We start from the raw sequence: 21793 nt of genomic DNA, 5'->3' as shown, positions 1-21793 counted from the left end.
TTGGAAGATATGAAAATGTAAAAGCAATGTTCATTTGCATAAAGACAGTATCACTAATGGGTGAGCTGCCCAGAGGCAGCCATAGTAAGGGTGGTGGTGCAGACCCACTGTCTCTGTGTAAGCATTTAAATATTTTTAGATAACACTTTAGCATTTTGTTTTCTGCATCAGTGTTGTATTGCTTCCCATAGAATTCTTTTAAAATATGCTTTGTGGTCTTGCAAGCTCCTCACACTTTTTCTAGGCATGATTTATATATTTTGATGAAATATACTCTGTGCATAAAGTACATAGATCCAAACTCTCCAGTCTTGCACATTTTTGCTAAGTTCACATGATTCACTGACCATTACCAGCTGAAAATCAGCATACTGCCAGGACCCTAGATACTTTCTAGAGACCCTCCCCACACCCCTAGACAGGTATAATCTAAGCCTTGGTTTCCAACAGTGAGATTAGTTTTGCCTCTCTTTCTTTGATCTTTGGGCAGGTGAGATCGTGCTCTCTCATGTCCTGCTCCTTTTTCTCAGCTCTATGCCTTAGCTGTCCTCCTTGTTGTAGGTGATCACAATCTGTTTTCATAGTTATCCTCCTCTCCATTCTGTGACTGCATCACAATTCACTTACCTGCCTCACTGTTGGTCAACATCTGGTTCTTACTAGTGGTTTTGTTTTTGGTGAACTTGTGCATACATTCTTGTCCTGTTTTGTGCCAGATATTCTAAACATTTTTAAGACTGCACTACATAGTAAGTGCTAATTGCACTCAGAAAGCTTAAGTCAGTCTGAGTCCCTTTGTTTGATGTAATTAACCCAAGTTCATAGCGAAGATTGTAAACATTGTGTATTTCATGGCCACAAACAGGCTGTGTATATATTTCAGATTTACAGATCTACAGATCTGAAATACATTATATTGTCAGTACTATAGGGAGACACACATCCCTGTTAACTGACTCTCACAGTCAGGAGAAAATTACTATTTTTTTTGAAATAGGTATCTTGAGAAACTGTTATTTTTAGCCAATAGTGTCTTTTCTGCTAACTCTGGTTACTTCTCTGTGACTTTACATTAGACAATGTGACTACAATGGGGTCAGATGTCATATTAGATAATATGACCAAACTCACGCCAGATGTCTACAAACCTAAAAAATTTAATGATGCTGGTTTTCAGAGACAAATGACACTCTCCTCCCCTCTACATGCTCACTGTGCCATGCTCAGTTGAGGACTTCCGTGTGAAGGAAATGCTAGCTAGCACTCACCTGTTAACACACTCTGGACCAGGTCTTCCGTTTTGGCGGGCGCCTTTACAGAACCTGTAACCAAAAAGATCAAAGAAATGACCTTCTTTGTTTTTCAAATTTTATCCCATTTTTAAAAAGAAATGTTTGTATCTGGGTTGTAGCTAAGTGGTAGAACACTCGGCCATCCGGGTTTCATCTCCAGTATAGGGGGCACTACCCTTTGATTCTAGGTCTCTTTAGACACAATTTCTACTAATTGTGGTAGAAAGTTATTTAAAACAAGATTGCTCCAAAACTTCTTTAATTTGTAAATTTGACTCAATCCTGTTATTCTCCACAAATCCTTCTACTTGCAATTGAAATTTCAAAACAAGAAATTCAATCTCAATAGTGCTACTGCCATCTTCTGGCAATGTTGGGAATGAGGTAACTAAAGGCTGAATGCAAACCAAAGACATGAACCATTATCAACACCCAAATCACTGAGCAAGGCGTAAGGGGAAATAGAGTACTTTGCACCCCCAGAATGCCTCTTCCCAAGCCAGGAGTGGGAACCAAAACTTTCAGAGGGTAGTACTCTGACCTAGGGACCCCATATCACCAGGATGGGACATGTCAGTGTCACCTGTCCCTGACGGGATGCATCCAGACAGGTACAGCATCAAAGCAGAACCTCAGTCTGATCACAGGAAAACATTGAGGCAGCTCAAAGTGCGGGATATTTGAGAAACAATCCAGGGGTAGGAGAAACAAGAGAGAGAGGTGGGAGCTGTTACAGAGGGTAGGGGACCATGGAGACAGGATGAGCAAGTGCAGCATGGGACCCCAAGTGTGAATCTACAACAATAAATGGACACTAGAGTAAGGAAGGCTTGCTTGTGTGAAAGTTTACTGTAATCTTGGTGAATGTTAACTTTCGGGAAGGAGGCAAATTGTCTCACACATTTTGTACAATTTTAAAAAATGTTTCATGCAAGTCAAAGTATTACTAAGTATCACTTAAAATCAAAATGTTAAAATGGTAAATTCTCTTTTGTTCCCAGAAGCAATAAACTATAGTTCAGAAGCACTGCAAGTGTTTGCATGTGGTAAATAGTCATTTGAAAACGATGCTTCTTGCTTATGGTTAACCATCCCCTATTACTGATTTCATTGGCTTTCTTAAAAGCAGAGTTTCAGTTCATTCATGTTTGATGCAAATGAAGTAGGATTTGTATTTATAAATTTGTACCCTTGCACACCAATGGGAAGATCTGAACTTCACCAATGTCATGTGCCCCCATGACAGAGAAGGAAAAGGGCATGAAGTCACACTCTCACGGAGGAAATTCTTTCCCCTTCTATTTTATTAACCGATTCAACTAGATGGATCATGCGGTTGCTCCTCCTTAGCACTGGGTGACTGCAGAAGATGCACAAAGGAGGCCCGCTCTCAGGAAGGCTTCCATATGTTAAGGGGAACACACACACACACACACACACACACACACACAACCCCAAAACCCCACCACTCTGTATGTGTGTGTGTCTCCCTCTTTGTGTGTCTCTGACTCTCTCTCTCTCACACACACCACACAAACTCACATATTACTTTAATATAGCATATGTACACACACAACCCCAAAGCCCCCACCTTTCTCTGTCTCTCTCTCTCTGTCTCTCTCTGTCTCTGTCTGTTACACACACACACTCACACACTCACATTAACTAAAGTGAGATGGAATACCAACATAAGCTGCAGTGAAAAGATAGGATGTCTCTGATAAACAAGACAGCTGAATGCAGCCTTGGGTGAAGAGTAGAAGCTATAAGCAAGCTTTTTAGTAGTGCCGAGTACTGTCTGACCTGGATTTCCCTTCACCAGCATTGTGCTTTTCAGGAAATCCATCACCCCATGGAGGACTGGAATGACCTAACCTACATGCATGGCCTAGCAGACAGCCTAACATGGCAGACATTTACAGTTACTGGAAAGTCACATGTTGGTAGAGACTTGAAAGAGAAGGAAGAATATGCTTCTAAGACATAGTTGTGAGTTGATTGAAGAATGCTTCACAAACTCAACTCCATCATAATTCATCCCCAAATAACAACCCACAACACAGATGGATCCTAGCATGCCAGCAGAGTCAGGTGTGGGCCTGTGTGGTCCTGTGACATTCATCCATGCATCCGTCTTGTTGCCCACTCACTCACATCACACGATGGCATGCTTTCTTCCCTCAATGCCATAGCCTTCTGTCGAGGCCCCCAGAAGCTGAAGGTTGGACATCCAGCAAATAGCACTGTCCCCACTGTTTACCTGGAGCTGGCTGGCTGTGTGGAGCCTGGGATGGTGGTTTGGGTGCAAGGGATGTTGTGTGATTCATGCCATTTTCTGCTGGAGTTGTCCTGGTTTCACTTGGTGCCTCTGATGATGTTTCCCCAGGATCAGCCTAAAATCATAAACACCTTAAACTTTCTGTTTCATACTGTTTTTATTGCCTTCCTATACCAATAAGGCTACACATTATGGCATTTTCACAATTTTTTTTGGAACCAGAAATATCAAGTTTGAAACGGCCTGGGCAGGAAGATTAATGCAGCATAGTGTGAAATCACAAAGGTGGCCTGTTTAATTGCACAAAAGACTCTGGTTTCCACTCCTTTCCCCAGGTTCTTGAATAGAGCCTTCCCACACTGCCCCTGGATCTGACCAGGCAGTATGTATGCTTCCATCAAAAGAGAGAGTAGCAGTAAAATGCAAACAAGAGACCATAAAGACACTAACCTGTCCAGGCTTCAGCAGACCCCTGCGATAGCAGTGGAGATAAGAGGCTCTGTGGAAGCACAACTAAGCCCTTCTGGCTGGGATGTCCTGGGCTAGATAGCCCTAGTGGAATACACACTTGAGTGAGCTACCTAAATATATCTGAGCCAGGTCCAGAGTGGCAGAGCTGAGTTGCTGGATAAATAACATAGAAGGGGATAGTAGGCATCTGGTTTTGTGCCATCAGCTTCCATGCCATAGCAAGAGTTGATGTGGTGGGTAGGAATGCAGGCTGAGGAACCAGGTATCCTCGGATCGAAGTCAGTATCCGTTAACAAGCCACTTATCTCTCTGTGCTGTTTCCCCATCTCTATCCACAATAAATTTGGGGTCATACTATTGTCTGTCTTATAAGATTTCTTCCAGGATCAAACCTGTCAGTGTTTATTAAGTACCTAGAACACCTTCTGGTACAAGCTAAATAAGTAAATATGTGAAACAGTTAAGATTCTGTGACATTACCAATGGATGATAATAACTGTGTCAAGACTCATGAGGCCTTCATTCCACCCACACTAGAAGCTATGCCCTATTCAAAGCAAACATTCAATAAATGTCTGTTGACTCAAGGCTGATCCTTACAAAATAATTGCCTATATAATTGCATCGTATTTCAACAATGCTTTCCAACACTCCAAGTACTTGCCACCTGTTTTAGACTTGCTCTCCATGTCCACAGCAAGCTTTATCCTAGCATTTTGCTATGCAGTGTATTTATAAAGTACAGTAACAATGTTTTCTTCCACAGGTCATCTGGACCCCCCAACACTGTGACATTTGGGCATATAATTTCAAATACAATTTTACCAAAGGAAGACAGAGTGTAGATGACATCACTGACTCATCTAATTTTCTCCCCCAAATCACTGCTTTTCATCTTTGAAACAAAGCCTTACTCTGGTGCTGTGGATGGCTTGAACTCATGATCCTCCTCTTACAACCTCAGAACTGGCTTTGAATCAATCCCCCAGAGCATCTTTAACCTAAAAAATATCCCTGTTCATTCATTAGGACTCTTCAGTGTAGCTGATCTCCCTGAGATGGGTAACAGAAAAATATGCCTTGGTACCAGGCTAGACATCAAGTAGGAGATACAGGAGCCTAGTCATATAACCTAGAAGCATTAGATCTTGCTCTTGTGAAATTATATCTCTTTATGAATGGATAACTTGACTAGTAAGCTCTGGTATCGTCACATTTAGTTAGTAACCATCCAACAAGAAAATTCTCCCTAGAGTAATATGCCAAGAGGAATGATGGTATATTCTTTGTTCAACCAGACATTGCAAATGAGAGCCTCTTGAATGCAGTATGTGGGTGGGGTTTCTTTTTGTTTTGCATTGCTTTGTTTTGGCTTGTCCTGTGTTGCCAGATTTTTTTCCATGCAGGGAATGTTATACACAGAGAATACTTTTCATGATTTTCTTCAAAACAAAACAAAATAAAACAAGCCAGAGTTAATGACCCAGAGCTGTAAAGCTGTGGGGAGGAAAAGGAAAGCCATAACTAAAGCCTGAGAAAGCTCTTGTAAGAAGGACAGACACTGCTCAGTTTCCACCTGTAGCTGCCAGGTTTTGAAGAATGATGGAACATGAAATATTCATTGTGAACTCACACATTTTCAAGTGACCAAAAGGCCAAAGTGAACCTTCTGGCTGCACTTGACTCAGAGCAGCCTTCTGCACCCCCTGACTAGGAGCAGAGTTTGCCTGCAGTACTGAAGGGATGCTGTGTGCAGGGACCCACAAACACGCAGCTCGCACATCCTTTATCCTGCCAAACACATGTCAGGAGAAGAGGGCAAGGGAGGAGCTGATTAACGGGTCCTTGTGAAGTCATATCTGCCAGGGGCCTCTTCGGGTTTTTCTGAAGACAAATGGGGTGCATTAGTGAGAATCTAGAACGGCAAACAACAGACTGCTGCTTGACCAGTTTGCCGAGGAATGTGTCGAGGAGCCCCAGCTTCCCTAAGGGAACCTGATGACAGAAGTAGTTAAAGGATCAGTGGCCTGGACACAGCTGTGTACTGGCTTCGTCTCAGCCATACAGGTGGGCCTTGCTTTCGGCACCATGGCAGTGTAATCAAAGGTGGTACTGACAGTCTGCCTAAAGTCTACTAAAAGGAAGCTGGAGGTCAGAGCGGCAACACAAGAACTGGTTATACAGTCTAAATACTTTAATAGCAGGCATTCTGTGTTCTATGATAGTGGCGACTCAAGGAAGCACTGAAATAATAATAAGTTATAGCTAAGACAGAGACACATTAGTAGGTGGATGTAATTCCCAAAAAACTCACCCTGTTGCACTAAAGCAGCATTCATATAAAAAAGCAAATATAAAACATGGTTAAATACCTACTATCGTGAAATACTAAATTTAACTTTTTGATGATTGGAAAATTAAGTCTTCCCACCAGATTGATGTGTGAGATTAAATGCAAAGGTCAAATTCTGTGTCTACAGAAATCAATACTTTTGACTACATTTCTCCCTAGACCAATCCATAATGGTTGCTTTCATGTGTTTCAACAAAACAAGCACACAATCTTTTCCAAAGGTGCGACATAATGACAGAAGTAAAAGCAACCAAAATGTTTTATAAACTTAATTGAAAGACCACTGGAATCCATTTACATGGATTTCAATGATGTAAAGTTCATTAAAACGGGACTTCAGTTGCACTTAACTAGATTTTTGCTTTTAACCTCCGCCCCCTCGTGGTCATACGGAATTACTGCATTATATTTTTCTTCAAATTAAGGCGAAACTGACTTTTAAAAACTAAATTTCTTATTTAAAAATTACATCTTTCCAAAAACTAAAGTAAACACAAATTCCTTTAAAAAGATCACATGTAAATCGAATGGATAACTTAACCATCGTTCTTATAGGCTTTGTAAAGGTAACTCTTACAGCATGCTGTACCAATGGAAGGGACTTGTGTCCTGGACTCGCTAATTTTGGCTTTGAGAGTACATGTCTTAAGAATTCTATTGAATATTTAACAAGAAAGTAAAATGCCTTTCAATTATTAGATGTGACTGAGATACTTGGGGAATTGGAAGATCCCAGTTTTCCTGAGTCCTGGGCTAGTGAGATGGCTCACGGGGTAAATGTTACACGGATTCTCTTTGATCGTATTAATAAAACTTGGTGTCAGTTATCAGGGCATGAAAGCTGAAGGATCAGAGAAGCAGAGCGGCCAGCCACTAGAGTTCTTAACTCTACCAATGCTCAGACCAAAGGGGTGATCCTGTCCTCAGACTACTACCATGGACTGTATCCTCTGACTGTTTCTCAGACTGCCTTGTCTCTGCAAATCTTCAGACTCTCTCTGAACTCCTGTCTCCTCCCACCGTACATGCCTCTCTCTACCCAGCCATATCACTCCTGTCTCCACTTCCCTAGTGCTGAGATTAAAGGTATGCCATCCTAAGAGCTGGGATCACCTTTGTGTGAGATCTGTTTCTCTTTTAGACAGATTCAATCTCTTGTAGGCCAGGGTGGCCTTGAACTGACAGATGATGGGATTAAAGGTGAGTGCCTCCCCTGCCTGGCCTCTATAGCTAACTAGTAACTTAGCTCTGTACTATGATCTTCAGGCAAGCTTTATTTGCTACAGCATAGACAAAGTATCACCACAGATAAAGGTGCTTCCCAGAAAGCTTGATGACCTAAGTTTGATTCCTGGGATCCACATGGAGTAAGGAGGGAACAAACTTCCAGAAGTTCTCCTCTGGATCTACACTTACGTGCTGTCCCTTTCCAGTGACTCATTCATAAGAGAGTGTGTTGACTTGGATCCTGGTGGGTAAGGGGTGAGGTTAGCCATTGCCCCAGAATTACATGAAGTGGAGATTTATAATTTCAGGGTGTAAAATCTAGTATGCTGAAGCTGGGTTGTGGCTTGGTTAAAGACATCCTTTCACTCAAAATAGCTTTTCAAAATACCTAGGTAATTTGTACCTAGACTTTCCATTAGCTCAGTTAACTTAGCTATCATATCTGTTCTATTCCTAAGACATTCAGACTCGGTTCTGAGAACCACACCCTGCCTGTGCATGTCCACGTGCTTAGGAGTGAAGCATTGATGTTTGCAGACTGCTTTGAAATACACTAAAAATAATATAGAGTGATAAGTGAATAGAGGGATTCATATGTGATAAAGTGAAAATCAGGATTCAATTTTGGACTGATATAAGAGCATTAACATTAGGATTCTTTCAAGTTTTCCATGTGTTTGAAATTTTTTGAAGAGTCTTCAAAAGTGAAGAGTGAAGTCTTTACATAGCAGGATTAATTTATCTTCTGCATTCAGTCTTTAGGCGTTCTTTAAAAATTATTCATTCATATTTTACTTAACAGGCGTGTATATTTTCTGCATGTATGGATGTGTACCACATATGTGCCCAGTGCCCTTAGAGGGCAGACGAGGGCATTGGATCCCATGGAATTAGAGATACAGATGGTTTTGAGTCCCCATATGGATGCTGGGAACTGAAACTGGGCCCTCTGCAAGAGCAGCAAGTGTTTTTAACCATGGAAACCATCTCCAGCCCTATTTTTCAAATGTCTTAATGAACACCTAATATGTAAAATTAGTTTGGTATCATCTGCAACTAAAATCCAGCAAATTCTTTCAGTAGAAACTGGAATATAATCTAAGTGCATCAGCATTTAAATAAACATAGCATTCCCACCAATTATTGAACCAGGAGTGACAACTGCAAGTTCAGTGTATGAACTGTTACTAATGTCACTTTCTTCCTCAAAAGTGAGGAAGAGAGAATATGATATTTCTCAGGGTATGCATAAGTAAATATACATCCATGCACATATATATGCATATGTTATTTGATATACATTCCAACATAGTAACTGACATTAGTATTATGATGACATTTAATTAATTAATTAGTTAATTAATGAGTGGAGGAATAAGTCCACATTTAGTTTCCTGCTGGTATGTTAGTAGTAGGCATACCTTCATGGGCAAAGTCCTGAAACTATAGTACCACCTACATCTTATGCTGAAATCAGAAAAAAGTGTTTGAAAGAACAAACAGATAAGTCAATCAATGGAAAGAATGATGCTGCTTCTCTTTCTACATTTGACTAATCATCATGACTGGGAGATGACAAAGCTATTAAAGTATGGATGAACATGGCTCTGCTGACATTTTATATATGTGTCAGTACTATATGAAGTTGGTTCCACAACCCAGAAAATCACAAAAGCCATAGGTGCTAAGAACCCTTTGAGAAATGTGTGCAAAATTTTTTGTAGACTTTATGCACATACTTGGTATACTTGGAGTTCATTAGTATATAAATAGTTGTTGTACTATACCATTTAAGGATAATACCAAAAAAAGGTCTGCACATTTGTTTTAGTTTAAAAAATCCCCACAATCTGCAGTTGTCTGAATGCATGGAGGCATAACCCATGATACAGAGGATCAACTATGCATTGGAGTTCTCACTACCTTCATTAGAAATGTTTCTACAACGTTTCTAAAAGTCAGGACTGAACTTTGCAATGAAAAAGGTATCTTGGCTTTCTCTTCTGAAAAGGAACCTAACACCTTTGCATCCATTCTGTAGGGGTAGAACTTTGAGATTAAGCCAAATTGTTTTGCACAGACTGTGACTAACTACTCACAGTACAAATGCTAGACAGTCCTGGGGCGGGGAGGGGGAAGGGGGATGGAAAAGAGTTCCTCCAGGAGCCCTTCCCAGGTTTCTGTGACTAAGCTGACATTGCACAACATGGAATAAATGGACTATTTAGGGATAGCCATCTATTCATGAAAGAGGATACAGGGCCCCAAAGCAGTGGTTCTCAAAGTGTGGTACCTGTGTCAGCACTAGCATCCCTTCAGAGCCTGGGGATCTGCAAACTAACTGCATCAGATGGGGGCCATCAATGGGTGCTAAAGGAAACAGCCATGTGATTCTGACACATGTTAAACACCAAGAGTCCTGCTACTCAAAACCTGGATGGCTGTTAGAAATGCAGAATTTTATGACCTGTGCAAGACTCAATGATTTTTATCCATGTTAAAATTTGAGAGCTCTACCCTAGATCAGGGTGAAAGACTTCGCTAATTGAGAGTCATGCTTTTGTAATCCTTCTGCTGTTGAGTATGGCATGGCTGATGCTTCCAGTGCTTTAGAAGGATGAACCCAAAGTCCTGAATTATAATCCACTGAAAATTTTCAATGTGCATGTAGAGATTTGTGAAAGCAACTGATTTGCTTAAGTGCCAGTAGCCACTGGGCTGTTCATAATGCCTTACTTTAGAAGGCCATAGTTCTTTAATTAAGCAAGTCACTCCAGAATTACAAGTAATAATTGCCTCCTCTAACAATGAGGGGCTACTATGCTTACTCCATGGCAAAGAAAGTGGCTTATAACTGTCAAAGCTAAGAAGCACAGAGATGAAAAGAAAGCATTGTTCATGCTGTCATAGTAGCTGTGATATGTTCATCTGTACAGGGGCCTTGCTGTTTAGGAGACTATGAAAAACCCTCCCTTGCTGATGGTTTACAGAATATTAGTCTTGTCATGTGATGAGTGTGAAGTAGATGGTTTTTTGCTCAAAGTAGGCTCCACAGGCCAGGAGACACAGTCAATAAAACTTACTAAAGAGGCAGAGTCTCCAGGATCACATCCAGACTCACTCAATCAGGCTCAGTATGCTATCATCATATATATCTAGATGTAAATTTTGAAAACATGCTGGCATAGATGAGGAGTTGTGAGGTAATATTACCAGTGTTTCAATCCCAACTCATTTGTTTACAATTGTGTGGCCCTGGGCAAGAAATTTAGTCCCTCAGGACCTACATCTCATTTGCTAAGTGGGGGAAATCAGAGCATTATGGATATTTTAAGGCTTAAGTGAAAGTGGGCCTGACAGCTCATGTCTTCAATCTTCGTTACCTAATTAGGGGCTGAAGTAAGGGATCATAAGATCACAATGTGTCCAGGCTATATAGTGATTTCAAGGCTATCCCAAGCAATTAAAATAGCTTGGGATGTAACTCAGTGGTAGAATATTTGCCCAACAAAAATCCAACTAACTAAGCAAAACTCCACATACGTTAATACATTAAAGGGCTCAATACACTGCCACGTACATGGAAGGCACACAGTGCTCATTGTATTCACATTTTTCTTTGGTACTCTGATATGATGATATGATAAGTGTAGACACAAAAATTTAATAACCAGAGAACTTTAACCCATTCCTTCCCAGGAGTATGGCCTTTCTCTCACTGGGAATTTGCCTGCTGTGTTTTTGTCTATAATGTATGTTACTTATTAAAAGTTTTCCATCAGGCTCAATGGGTAAAGACATTTGTCACAATGCCTAAGACCTCAGTTTAAACCTTGGACCCATATGGTGTAAAGAGAAATGACTCCCACAAGTTGAACTCAGAGTCTGCAACCACTCTGTGGGACAGAATGCACATAAATATAGAATGTAAATGGTAACCATAAAACTAAAATAGCTTTTTGTCAGTGCTGGTCTGGTAAATAATTTCACTCCTCCCCAACCTAGGGCCTTGGGTACACCATTCTCAGCATGACAGTAATGCTCAAATTATTTTTATTTTAATGTTAAGGTCTTTATGGAATATTTTTAATTGACATATTGAACATTCACAAGTATATTTTAAAAGTAGGAAACAAAAAAGTTGCTAATATTTCATTTGGTATCTTTGTAATTACTTTAAGGTATGTGGGATTTGAACTTTATTTATTTATCAAATTTGCAAACAAAAATGCATACATAGACTACAGGCTAGTTCAATATGTATCAATAACTGACAATACTTATATATTACTTACGAGTTTGTTATTTTTATATCCTAATTTTTTAACTTGACTTCTAGAGAAACACCTATAAATCCATCCCTAGGATTGAGATTATGTTTCTCTTCTGAAATGCTGCTGACCAACAAACTGAACAGTGATTTTTAAAGTGATAAAAAAGACTCAGGTACTCAGGGGGACACATCAGTATCCCAGGGAGGGAGGTGGACAGTTTGGGGCCAGCCTGGACTATACAGTATATCCTGGCAAAAAGAAAAAGAAAAAAAATGAAAAAGAAAACAGAAGAAGAAGAAGAGGAAGAGGAAGATGTAGAAGAAGAAGAAGAAGAAGAAGAAGAAGAAGAAGAAGAAGAAGAAGAAGAAGAAGAAGAAGAAGAAGAAGAAGGAGAAAGACATTAACAAAATGCAGCCAATCCCTATGTGGTCTTCCAATATCCAACCATAATTCACTATTACATAAATATAAACATGACAGTATGGACTCACATTAATAAGAATATAATCTGAATAATGTCTTTCTCACATGGTATGTAATGAATGCCTGTTATTTGAAGCAGGGGGAAACTTTGAATTTAAAATCATCCTAAGAAGGTAACATTAACATATTAGAAACCTGGTAATGTTTTGCAGTTCAGTGAAGATTTTATGCTCAAATAGAATTTTCTTTTGTGAAAACTACTGTTGCTTATTTTGAGTGACCTCAGTTAAATAAATGCACACAACTGTACCATGGGAAAGGACACATCAGCATTCTGAGGTTGAAAATTACTTTCTCCTCCAAGCTATCATGGTCAAGGGCAAAAGGATAAAATTGTCTTTTTAATTCTTTAGTTTCACAAATGAGGCCAGGGAGGATTTAGACAACTCCACAGGATGGGGCGGTGGTGGTGGTACAGTGGTATTTTATTTCCTGGAACCAATATGGAGTCTCTGTTATTTAGGGCTTCTTGAATGACACTGGAAATGTCAAAAATAATCTAAATGTAGCCAGCAGTATACATATATAAAAACACTTCTAATCACTTTATTATAAGGGGAAACCAAAGCAATATTAACCTGACTCAATTTCTGTGATTTTTATATCCTTTACTGTTTTTATTCATCATAAATAGGTTTGAGATCTCTGCAGTCTCAAAGGCTCTCTTTGTATTTCTTCTCTCTCCTTAGAATGAGTCTTTCCTGTGATAGGGAAATGATCCGGCAGGCACTATCAGCAAATTCTCCATCATGAGACTTTTACTAGTGGCTGTTTCAGCTGAAGAGCTGAAGAACATAGGAGTCCGCCAACAAGCCTTTGATTTGAGTAATTCCTCTCTGGAGGCAACAGCTAACCGACAAGTGGGTAACCTACAGGTCCTTTGCATATATATGATGGCTTCCAGTTTAGTGTTTTTATGGAACTCCATAGTATGCAAATGAGTGGGTCTCTGATTCTTGTGTCTTCTCTTAGGCTCTTTTCCTTTTGTTTGTTTTTGTCCAATTCCGATGTGTTAATTTTTGTTTTATCTTACCATATTTTACCTTATTTTGTTATATTTTATTATTATCCTCTAGAATCCTATTAATTTCCTAATAAAAGACAGAAAGGGGGTGGATCTAGATGGGATGTTGGGGAGGAACTGGAGGAGCAGAGGAAGGGGAAACCATAATCAGGATTCATTATGTGGAGAAAAATATCTATTTCCAATAAAAGTAACAGAATGTAAAAATAAATAAATTCCTCTTAGCATCTCATGGATGTTAAATATTCTAGGCCACAAACTTAGTCATACCAAATACAAAAGAAGCAAAGTAATCTTTAATATCATATCAGATCATAGAGTAAGAAAATTAGAAACCAGTTATAAGAGAAACCACAGAAACTGCACAAATATATAGACACTAAATTATGCACTCTTACATGACAGATGGAGTTGCTGAGAAAATTGGGGAAGACATTAAAAATGTTTTAGCATCAAATGAAAATGAAAACACAATTCATGAGAACCTTTATGATACTACCAAGACAGTACAAAGAGGAAAAATGCATAGCTGAGTGCTTACCCAATGTGACCCCTGCAAGCTGTAACAATGACCCAGGCCTGGCATGTGTGTGAGCACACACACATCAAGACGCCCATGTGGGATTCAATTTGTGGGAATTGGTTCTCTCTTCTCACTGTGTCTCCAGAACTGAAAACTCAGGTTGTCAGGCTTGGTGGCAAGTAGTATTATTCACTGAGCCTCTGACAACCCTTCATAAAAAATTTGTGTCTTATAAGAATTCACCAATCACTTGGAAAAATCATGTATTTTAAATTAAAAACAAAAGAAGATACTAAATGATTTAGTGACAATTGCTTTTTCAGTGATTTAGTTGCTACATCAACAGAAAATCACCTAGAGACACCCAGAGCAGCAAGATGCGCACTATTCACTACAGCCACGGGATAAGGCACATGTTGTCTAAGGAGTGCGGAGGGAAAGAAATGTGGAAATTTTGCTGACTCCTCTACATTTTGTCACTTTAGGCTGAATTGCATGAAGGTGTGTTCCAGTGTACCGTGTCTTTGAGGTGCAATGGTGCATAGCCCATGCCAGCCGGGAGATGTGGAAATTTTGCTGACTCCCCTACAGTTTTGTCACTTTAGGCTGAATTGCATGAAGGTGTGTTCCAGTGTACCGTGTCTTTGAGGTGCAATGGTGCATAGCCCATGCCAGCCGGGAGATGTGGAACTCATGTTACAGCCATTCATGAAGATTGGACCCCTTCTCACCTCTTTCTTTACTTCCTCTTCATCCTCCAGTGTCAGCGCCGCCAGCTGCTTAGCTCTCTGCTCCATCAGATTGACATATCGGATTGGGTTCGACAGAGCTTCAATCACATCTAAACAGGGAGGAGACATTGTAGGTTGAAGTTTCTGGAGGTGTTGACTATCCATCATCCATCCAAGAAACTCTCCAAGCACACAACCCACCATCCATTCGTGCATTTATTCATCACTGGCCTACCCACTCATTGATGTGGCCTCATTTATTCTTCCGCCGACCCCTGTGACTCTCCACTCAGATATGCCCCATTTACCAAACACACAAGGGTCAGAACTTTGCTAAAACTTCAGAAGAAATCAATCACCTACTTCTGAGAGCCAAATGATACACGTTTCAAGTCATGATCCCCCTAACTGCGAATTCTCTGGCTTCCTCTAGAAGGTTTTTGTCTCCTTCAGCAATGACTTCCATACTTGATTTATTTGGTTGAAAGTGTATCTTAAGTGGAGACACTTCATATCAAGCCTGTCTTCCAGTCTATCAGAACAACCAATTTGGCAATTTCGGTCTCATCTGCATGGCAGTGGCAAGACAGAGGGAGTTACAGATGCCACCTCTGGGCCAGAAACATGTGTTCCTAGTTTGTCACAGTCTCCACCAATGGCCAGTGTTTCATTCTTAGATGAAGAAACCACAACAATAAAAAAGAAAACAAGACCAAAACAACAATAACAAACAAACAAAACATTTAAAAATGTGATTTTTGGTTAAGCCTTTGAATTTGGGACTCCCATCTAAAGACCTGATCAGAGACCTGCAACTAGCTGGAGGCAAATTCACTATACACTATACACTATCTATGTCTATAGATGAACAACTGCAGAAGTGGGCAGCAAGGGCTGGGGAGTGTTGGTCCCATGGGGGTAAGACTGCTCTCGTGTAAACAGAGCAACCATGGGAATGTTAGAATTTCAATCAAGAAATGTTTAATGTACACACAATGGCTCAAGCAACTGATTACTAAGTGCACACAAAAGAAGTTGAGCTTATGAGGCCACAGTGTTCCACCACTGGCCCAGTTAGCCTTCCCCCAGGCCACAAAGACACAGATACCACCAGGTGGCACTGTATACCTGCATATGTGTCTGGCACATAGTCTTTGACTTCTATGTAGACAAAGACAGCTGGCAGCATCAGGGGCTGGTTCCTCTCATTCCGCAGGGAGATATAGTGATAGCCTGCAGGGTGACAATGACACTGAGTATCACCTGTTTGCTTTACAGTGCTAGCAACATCCATTCCCACCTGTGGTGCATGACAAACAGTCCACTTCTTTCTTATTTCAATCACACAATTCTGAGTAATAAGGTAGTATTTTTCCACTACAGACTAGGAAACATCACTGATTCTGTATTATTATTATTTCTGTTCTAATTACATTTTCACCTGCAAATTGTATATCCCACTTTAAATTATTGGTTCAAATGTGCCCCCTACAATAAATAATACTTGATGTGACTTTGTGACTGGGAATCTGCTTTGTCCATGGGACATTAGTGCTTTGGGACCAGCACAGTCTGAACACACACATGTAGAGATAGGTGCTTTTTTTTTTAAATTTTATTTTCCAGTTTAAATTTAGATAAGAAACAAGGTTGCTTCACAAGTCAGTTCCAGGTCCCTCTCCCATTCCCTCCCTTCCTCCCGTGCCCTCCCCCCCCCCCGTTATCCCCTCATTTCTCCAGGGAGGGTGAGGCCCTCCATGGGGGTGTGCATAGTGTGTCATTTCATATAGGGCAGGGCCTAGACCCTTCCCCAAGAGTTCAGGGTGAGAGTGCACCTCACATTGTTCTATGGGAGTCCAAAGTCCGTGTGTATACTTGGGATGGGGGACTGATCAAGACCCCCTGAATCTGGGTGTCAGTGAAGAGGCCTAGGGAATCTACTGAGCCTTGGGCAGCAGATAGGTGCTTTTAATATACCAGTGGGTTCCTTAAAAGATACCCTAGGTTAGGAGCCACTCTCACTTCAGCTTGTACCCCAAAATGAACACATGCGACAGAAATGAATCCAAATGGCATTGTGAAGTACAACTTTGCCACTGAGTTCAGGCTAGTCCAGCCTATCCTTAGGCTGTAGCTAATGTGCTTTATCCCCCCCCATGAGCACAGGCTAGCCCAGACAATCCTTATGCCGTGGCTGATGTGCTCTGCCCCTCCATGAGCACAGGCTAGCCCAGACAATCCTTATGCTATGGCTATTGTGCTTTGTCACCCAGGTTCCCATGTTGGAGACTCTGTGATCATCCAGCTGCTGCCTCTGGACAGCTGGAGTTACAGGCCTGTGCTACTAGGTCTTGCCAGAGATGGCTCCTTGGAGAGATTCTCATAAAAAGACTGACTCTGGCCTACCAAGTTCTCTAGTTTCCTGTCTGGTGAGGGGATCCCCACCGCCTCCACTATTAGGTCTTTACCAGGAAAAAAGAAGATAAAATGATCTCATCTTGACCTTGTATCCTCCAAAACTGTGAGCAAAATAAGCTTCTTTTGTTTACAAAGAAGCCTGACTCAGATATTTTCATTATAGTAGTTAAAAAGAAAATATACAGTGCTAACCCACAAGACTGATGAGTTGGGAACAAAAATACTCTGAAACGAGTTTTCAGACAGCTTGTTACATACAAGTATTGTGGCCAAAGTTGATTCTTGCAATACTACAACATAATAAAAAATGAAAAACTATTGGATTGGTTTGAATAATTTTAAAGCCTCTGCTATGCAACAAAATCAAAGGAGCAATGTTGTAGAATATTAGTTGAAGATGTGTTACATTTGTTTATGCTATGAAATATCTGTTTAATGATGCAAAGGTGTGTTGCATTCTTTTATGTTTCATTTGTTTAACTATGTGAAGTTGTGTTACTGTGCCTGTCTACAACATGTAATTGGTTAGTAAAGAGCTGAGTGGTCAATAGCTAGGCAGGAGAGAGAAATAGGTGTGTCTGGTGGGCAGAGATAATAAATTGGAGGAGAAATCTGGGGAAGAGAGTGAGGGTCAAGCAAAGGAAAATGAGAGGACACCAGGTGCCAGCACTACAGCCACACAGCCAGCCATGGAGTAAGAAGGAAAGGTGTGTGTGTGTGTGTGTGTGTGTGTGTGTGTGTGTGTGTGTGTTAGGATAAATCACAGAGGCAAAATGCATTTAAGGAGAACAGGACAATTTAAGTTAGAAAAATCTGGCTAGAAACATGCCAAGCTAAGTTCGGCATTCATAAGCATGAATAAGTCTCCATGTATTTATTTGGGAACTGGGTGGCAGGCTACCAAAGCAACCATAGAGCAATAGATCCTAAGTCATTCTTTAATGACAAATTCTCTCACCACACAATCCATACCTGGCCGAATAGCCTGAACAGGCAAGATCCGGTGGCCAATAAATTTACCTCCTTCTTCATAGGCTGCTATCCTCAAGCAGGCCAGAGAAGGCAGAACTACCTGTGGGGACATGAATGATATTGGTTACAAGAGAAAACAAATCCCAGAAAGAACTGGAAGAGTATTAGAGAACCTGGTCCCACATTTCCCAAAGCAGGTATCTATTTATCTAATGTAGGTAAAGATCTGCCTCTGTGAGGTAAGAAAAGTCATAAGCAGAAATGGATGCATTTGGGTGTGCCACCATGCTCCAGAGGCCATTTGAGTCAAAGGGACTTTTTTTTTACACACACATCACCAATGAAGAAAGTTTTGTGAACTCAGTTAGGGGGTCTCACCATTGTGCACATAGCTTTTCAGATAAGGTACTTTGATATATGAAATCAAAACCTAAAATCTCAAAGGTCTATCTATTAACTCCAGTTCTAGGTGATCCACCTCCCTTTTCTGTGGGCACCAGGAATTTATGTGGTGCATAGACTCACATACATGCTAAATATTCATATAAATAAATAATAAATAAAGATAACATTAAAAATTAAAACTTTCATGACAATTTTTAAAATATAAATGCTTTATCTACTCATGACCAAATAATTGCCTGTTTTTCCTCTATTTAAAACACCCAGAAAGTACCTGCATCTCACAGCAGAGACCCACCTTTTTGAACACAATAGGTTCTTCTTCCCAGACAGGATTTACAGCATTTCCTTGGGATGTCTTGGTTTTAAATGCCTTCCTCCTTGTGTCCACAGGCAATCCAAACATATCCACTTCCACGTAAGTCCCAACCTTCTTATCAGAAAGAAACTGACCTGAAATAATCTAGAAAATAGCAGAAAGTCTTGGAAAATGGATAACAAAAGATTCAGGAGACAGCTCTAAGGAGGCCAATACAGCCTGGACTGTGAAATCATAAGCAAAATGAAATAAAAGTAAGAGTAGAGCCACCATTCTTCTTCCACTTAAAGAGTTGATAGAGGAGACTGAGAATGGGGAGGTTAGGAGCCAATCAAATGGAGTCATATGGAAGCAATAAATAAACAAGTATCCTTGGAAGTCACCAAGTTATCATGACCTCTGTCATCATCAGGTTAACCATCTGTACAATTGTGGGACTCCTTTATCTGGCTACAGAATTAATCAATGTCCTTTAGTTAAATAAGATTTAAGACTACCTATTACATATTCCTACATTTCCCACGGTTGTTTCTTGTTGTCAGCCTCCTCCTCCTCCTCCTCCTCCTCCTCCTCCTCCTCCTCCTCCTCCTCCTCCTCCTCCTTCTCCTTCGGTTTTTCGAGACGGAGTTTCCCTGTGTAGCTTTGGAGGCTGTCCTGGAACTAGCTCATGTAGACTAGGCTGGTCTCGAACTCAGAGATCTTCCTGCCTCTGCCTCCCAAGTGCTCAAGTGCTGGGTTTAAAGGTGAGTGCCACCAACACCGGGCCCCATGGTTTCTTCTGTCTATAATTGTTTGTCAACATCTGAGCGACCCATCGCCTATCATAAATGTTAATGAACACATTATCCCAAGACCGACTCAGAGAGCTTTCCAGGTTACTTTGTCCCTGACTGTTCAGGATTTCTGACCTTCAGCATTCCTCATATCCTAATGTTTATGTTCATGCCACCATTATGCCAGATTTCTAGCCCAGTCATCATCTTGGAAGTTCTGTCCCTGTTGTGGGTAAGCTCAAAGGCCACTAAGTAGCTGATGACTTTGTTCCAAACACGCAACCAAAATTCTCTATGTTTGCTCCATCACTCCCTGTTCCTGCTGCTCTCTCTGGAATGAAGTACAGGCACATTTTATTTGTTCTCATTAACCATTATGGCAGGTGATATATCTCTTGGATGTTGACAACTGGGCTACATAGAGAGGAAGATGTGGGAGATGTTTTGTGAATATGTAATCTTAAAATCTCATTCAATTCTGCAATACTGAATAATTCCGTTCTTAGGCAGAGTAGGCTCACAACTGTATATATGGCTATCAACCACTGTTGTTTAACTTGGGTTCTATTTCTTAGCAGGCTTTGTACCACATCTGAAATTTTTAAGTGACATGAATCCCACCAGGGGTTCAGATGCCCTGAAGTTTTGGGCGCTTATATGGTTTGATCAAAAGCAGAGCCCTGAAGTAGCCATGACCCTAAGTCTCAGGATTCTTGCCAGTCATATGGAAAGGTAGATTAGCTTGTTGTTCTGGAACTGTGAAGTGTCTGCCAGAGGACCTACACAGCAATATGACAGAACCAACGGGATCCAGACCCAAGGCTGGACAGTGATGATGGAGGCATATGGGACTTTATACAGAAGCCTGCATTTTGGACAGAAGCTACAGGATAAATTTTGGGAGGGGCTCTCAACAATTTCCTCATTCACCCCAACTTTTATGCATCTATGTCATGGTTTTATAACTGCTTCCACTGTCAGAGTAGAATTTTCAAGACAAAATCAACAAGTAAAAAGACATATTGCAATAAGGTGGATCTAAACAAGTCAAACTACTACTAGCTTGACTCAGTTAGGACAACAAGTAACAGGAATGCTAAAAAAAGTCTTCTATCACTACATGGCATGTCCTAACCATTCTTGAAAGGTACTAAACATCAATTGCTGAAAACAGTTTCTTAAAATAAATATATTTATGCAGCATCTTTGCCTACTTCACTCTATAATATGAGGTTTGGAATAACTTCAAAAGATAATTACAAAGCATTTCACTGAAATTTTAATTTTGAAACTTTAACATGAAGAGACTCACTTTGGAGAGAGTTGGGGGCTGAACAGCAATGTTGGGTATGGAGGCAGAGACCTGTCATCCCAGCACCTAGGCTGAGTTGGGTGTACTGCGAATTTAAGGAAAGCTTTAGCACATAGTGATGCTGTCTCAAAAAAACCCAAAGGCTTGGGATGGAGATTAGTGGTAGAGAACCTGCTCAGCTGTTGCAAGGCCCTGGTGCTATATCACCAGCAATATAAAGTGTGTGTGCGTGTGTGTGTGTGTGTGTGTGTTAGATATTAAACTGTCAGAGGGTTGTGTCAAGGTCAGTCTGGGAAATGCATTTAGTCTAGTCTTGGAAGTTTATTAGTCATACAATTATTTGTGGAAACACAAATGTATGAAACTTTCAAAAGTAAATTTTTATGTTTCATAACATTCTAGTTTCAACAAACACAAGCTTACAGAATCCACAGGGAAGCTCTTTATAAAAATGAAACCTCTCATGGTATTAAAATACTTCTTGACAGTTAAAAATCTGTCGCCACGTCTATATCAAAGACTGAAAAAAATGATTTAGAATTCGTTTTTAGGATAAAATATGTAGTTAATAATGCAACCCTTTAAGACTTTTTTCCAAGACAAGGGTTTCTCTGTAGCTTTGGAGGCTGTCCTAGAACTAGCTCTTGTAGACCAGGTTGGCCTCAAACTCACAGAGATCCACCTGCCTCTGCCTCCCGAGTGCTGGGATTGAAGGAGTGTGCCACCACCACCACCCGACCTTCCCTTTAAGATTTTTAAAATGACTTTTACATCCCTGAATATTTGGGTAGATTAAAGAAAAATATGCTATGTTAACATGGAAGCTTTTGTTCAATATGTGATAATTAGAATTGGTGAGAACTGGGGGAGCAGAGACCAGAAGCCCCTCCATAAGGGCGCCTGGCTTCCCTGTGCATTTCCCAGTGAGATGTTTGTATCCA

At 40.5% G+C, this 21793-nt stretch overlaps 1 protein-coding gene across 3 annotated transcripts in view; it reads right to left on the bottom strand.

The window, feature by feature from the left end:
• Nucleotides 1–21793, bottom strand: part of Plcb1 (phospholipase C beta 1) — a 667876-nt gene that overhangs the window by 113672 nt on the left and 532411 nt on the right. For all 3 annotated transcript variants that reach the window (XM_040746354.1, XM_040746355.1, XM_040746356.1), the window contains 6 exons: nucleotides 18747–18911; nucleotides 18047–18146; nucleotides 15785–15889; nucleotides 14657–14766; nucleotides 3553–3685; nucleotides 1269–1322 (listed from right to left, as the gene is read on the bottom strand). In XM_040746354.1, coding sequence (XP_040602288.1) covers nucleotides 1269–1322; nucleotides 3553–3685; nucleotides 14657–14766; nucleotides 15785–15889; nucleotides 18047–18146; nucleotides 18747–18911 — 667 coding nt within the window. The remainder of the gene's footprint in view (nucleotides 1–1268; nucleotides 1323–3552; nucleotides 3686–14656; nucleotides 14767–15784; nucleotides 15890–18046; nucleotides 18147–18746; nucleotides 18912–21793) is intronic.

The sequence above is a fragment of the Mesocricetus auratus genome, unplaced genomic scaffold (assembly GCF_017639785.1).
Source record: "Mesocricetus auratus isolate SY011 unplaced genomic scaffold, BCM_Maur_2.0 Super-Scaffold_100004, whole genome shotgun sequence".
Taxonomy (NCBI): domain Eukaryota; kingdom Metazoa; phylum Chordata; class Mammalia; order Rodentia; family Cricetidae; genus Mesocricetus; species Mesocricetus auratus.
This window is presented reverse-complemented; position numbering and strand designations above follow the sequence as displayed.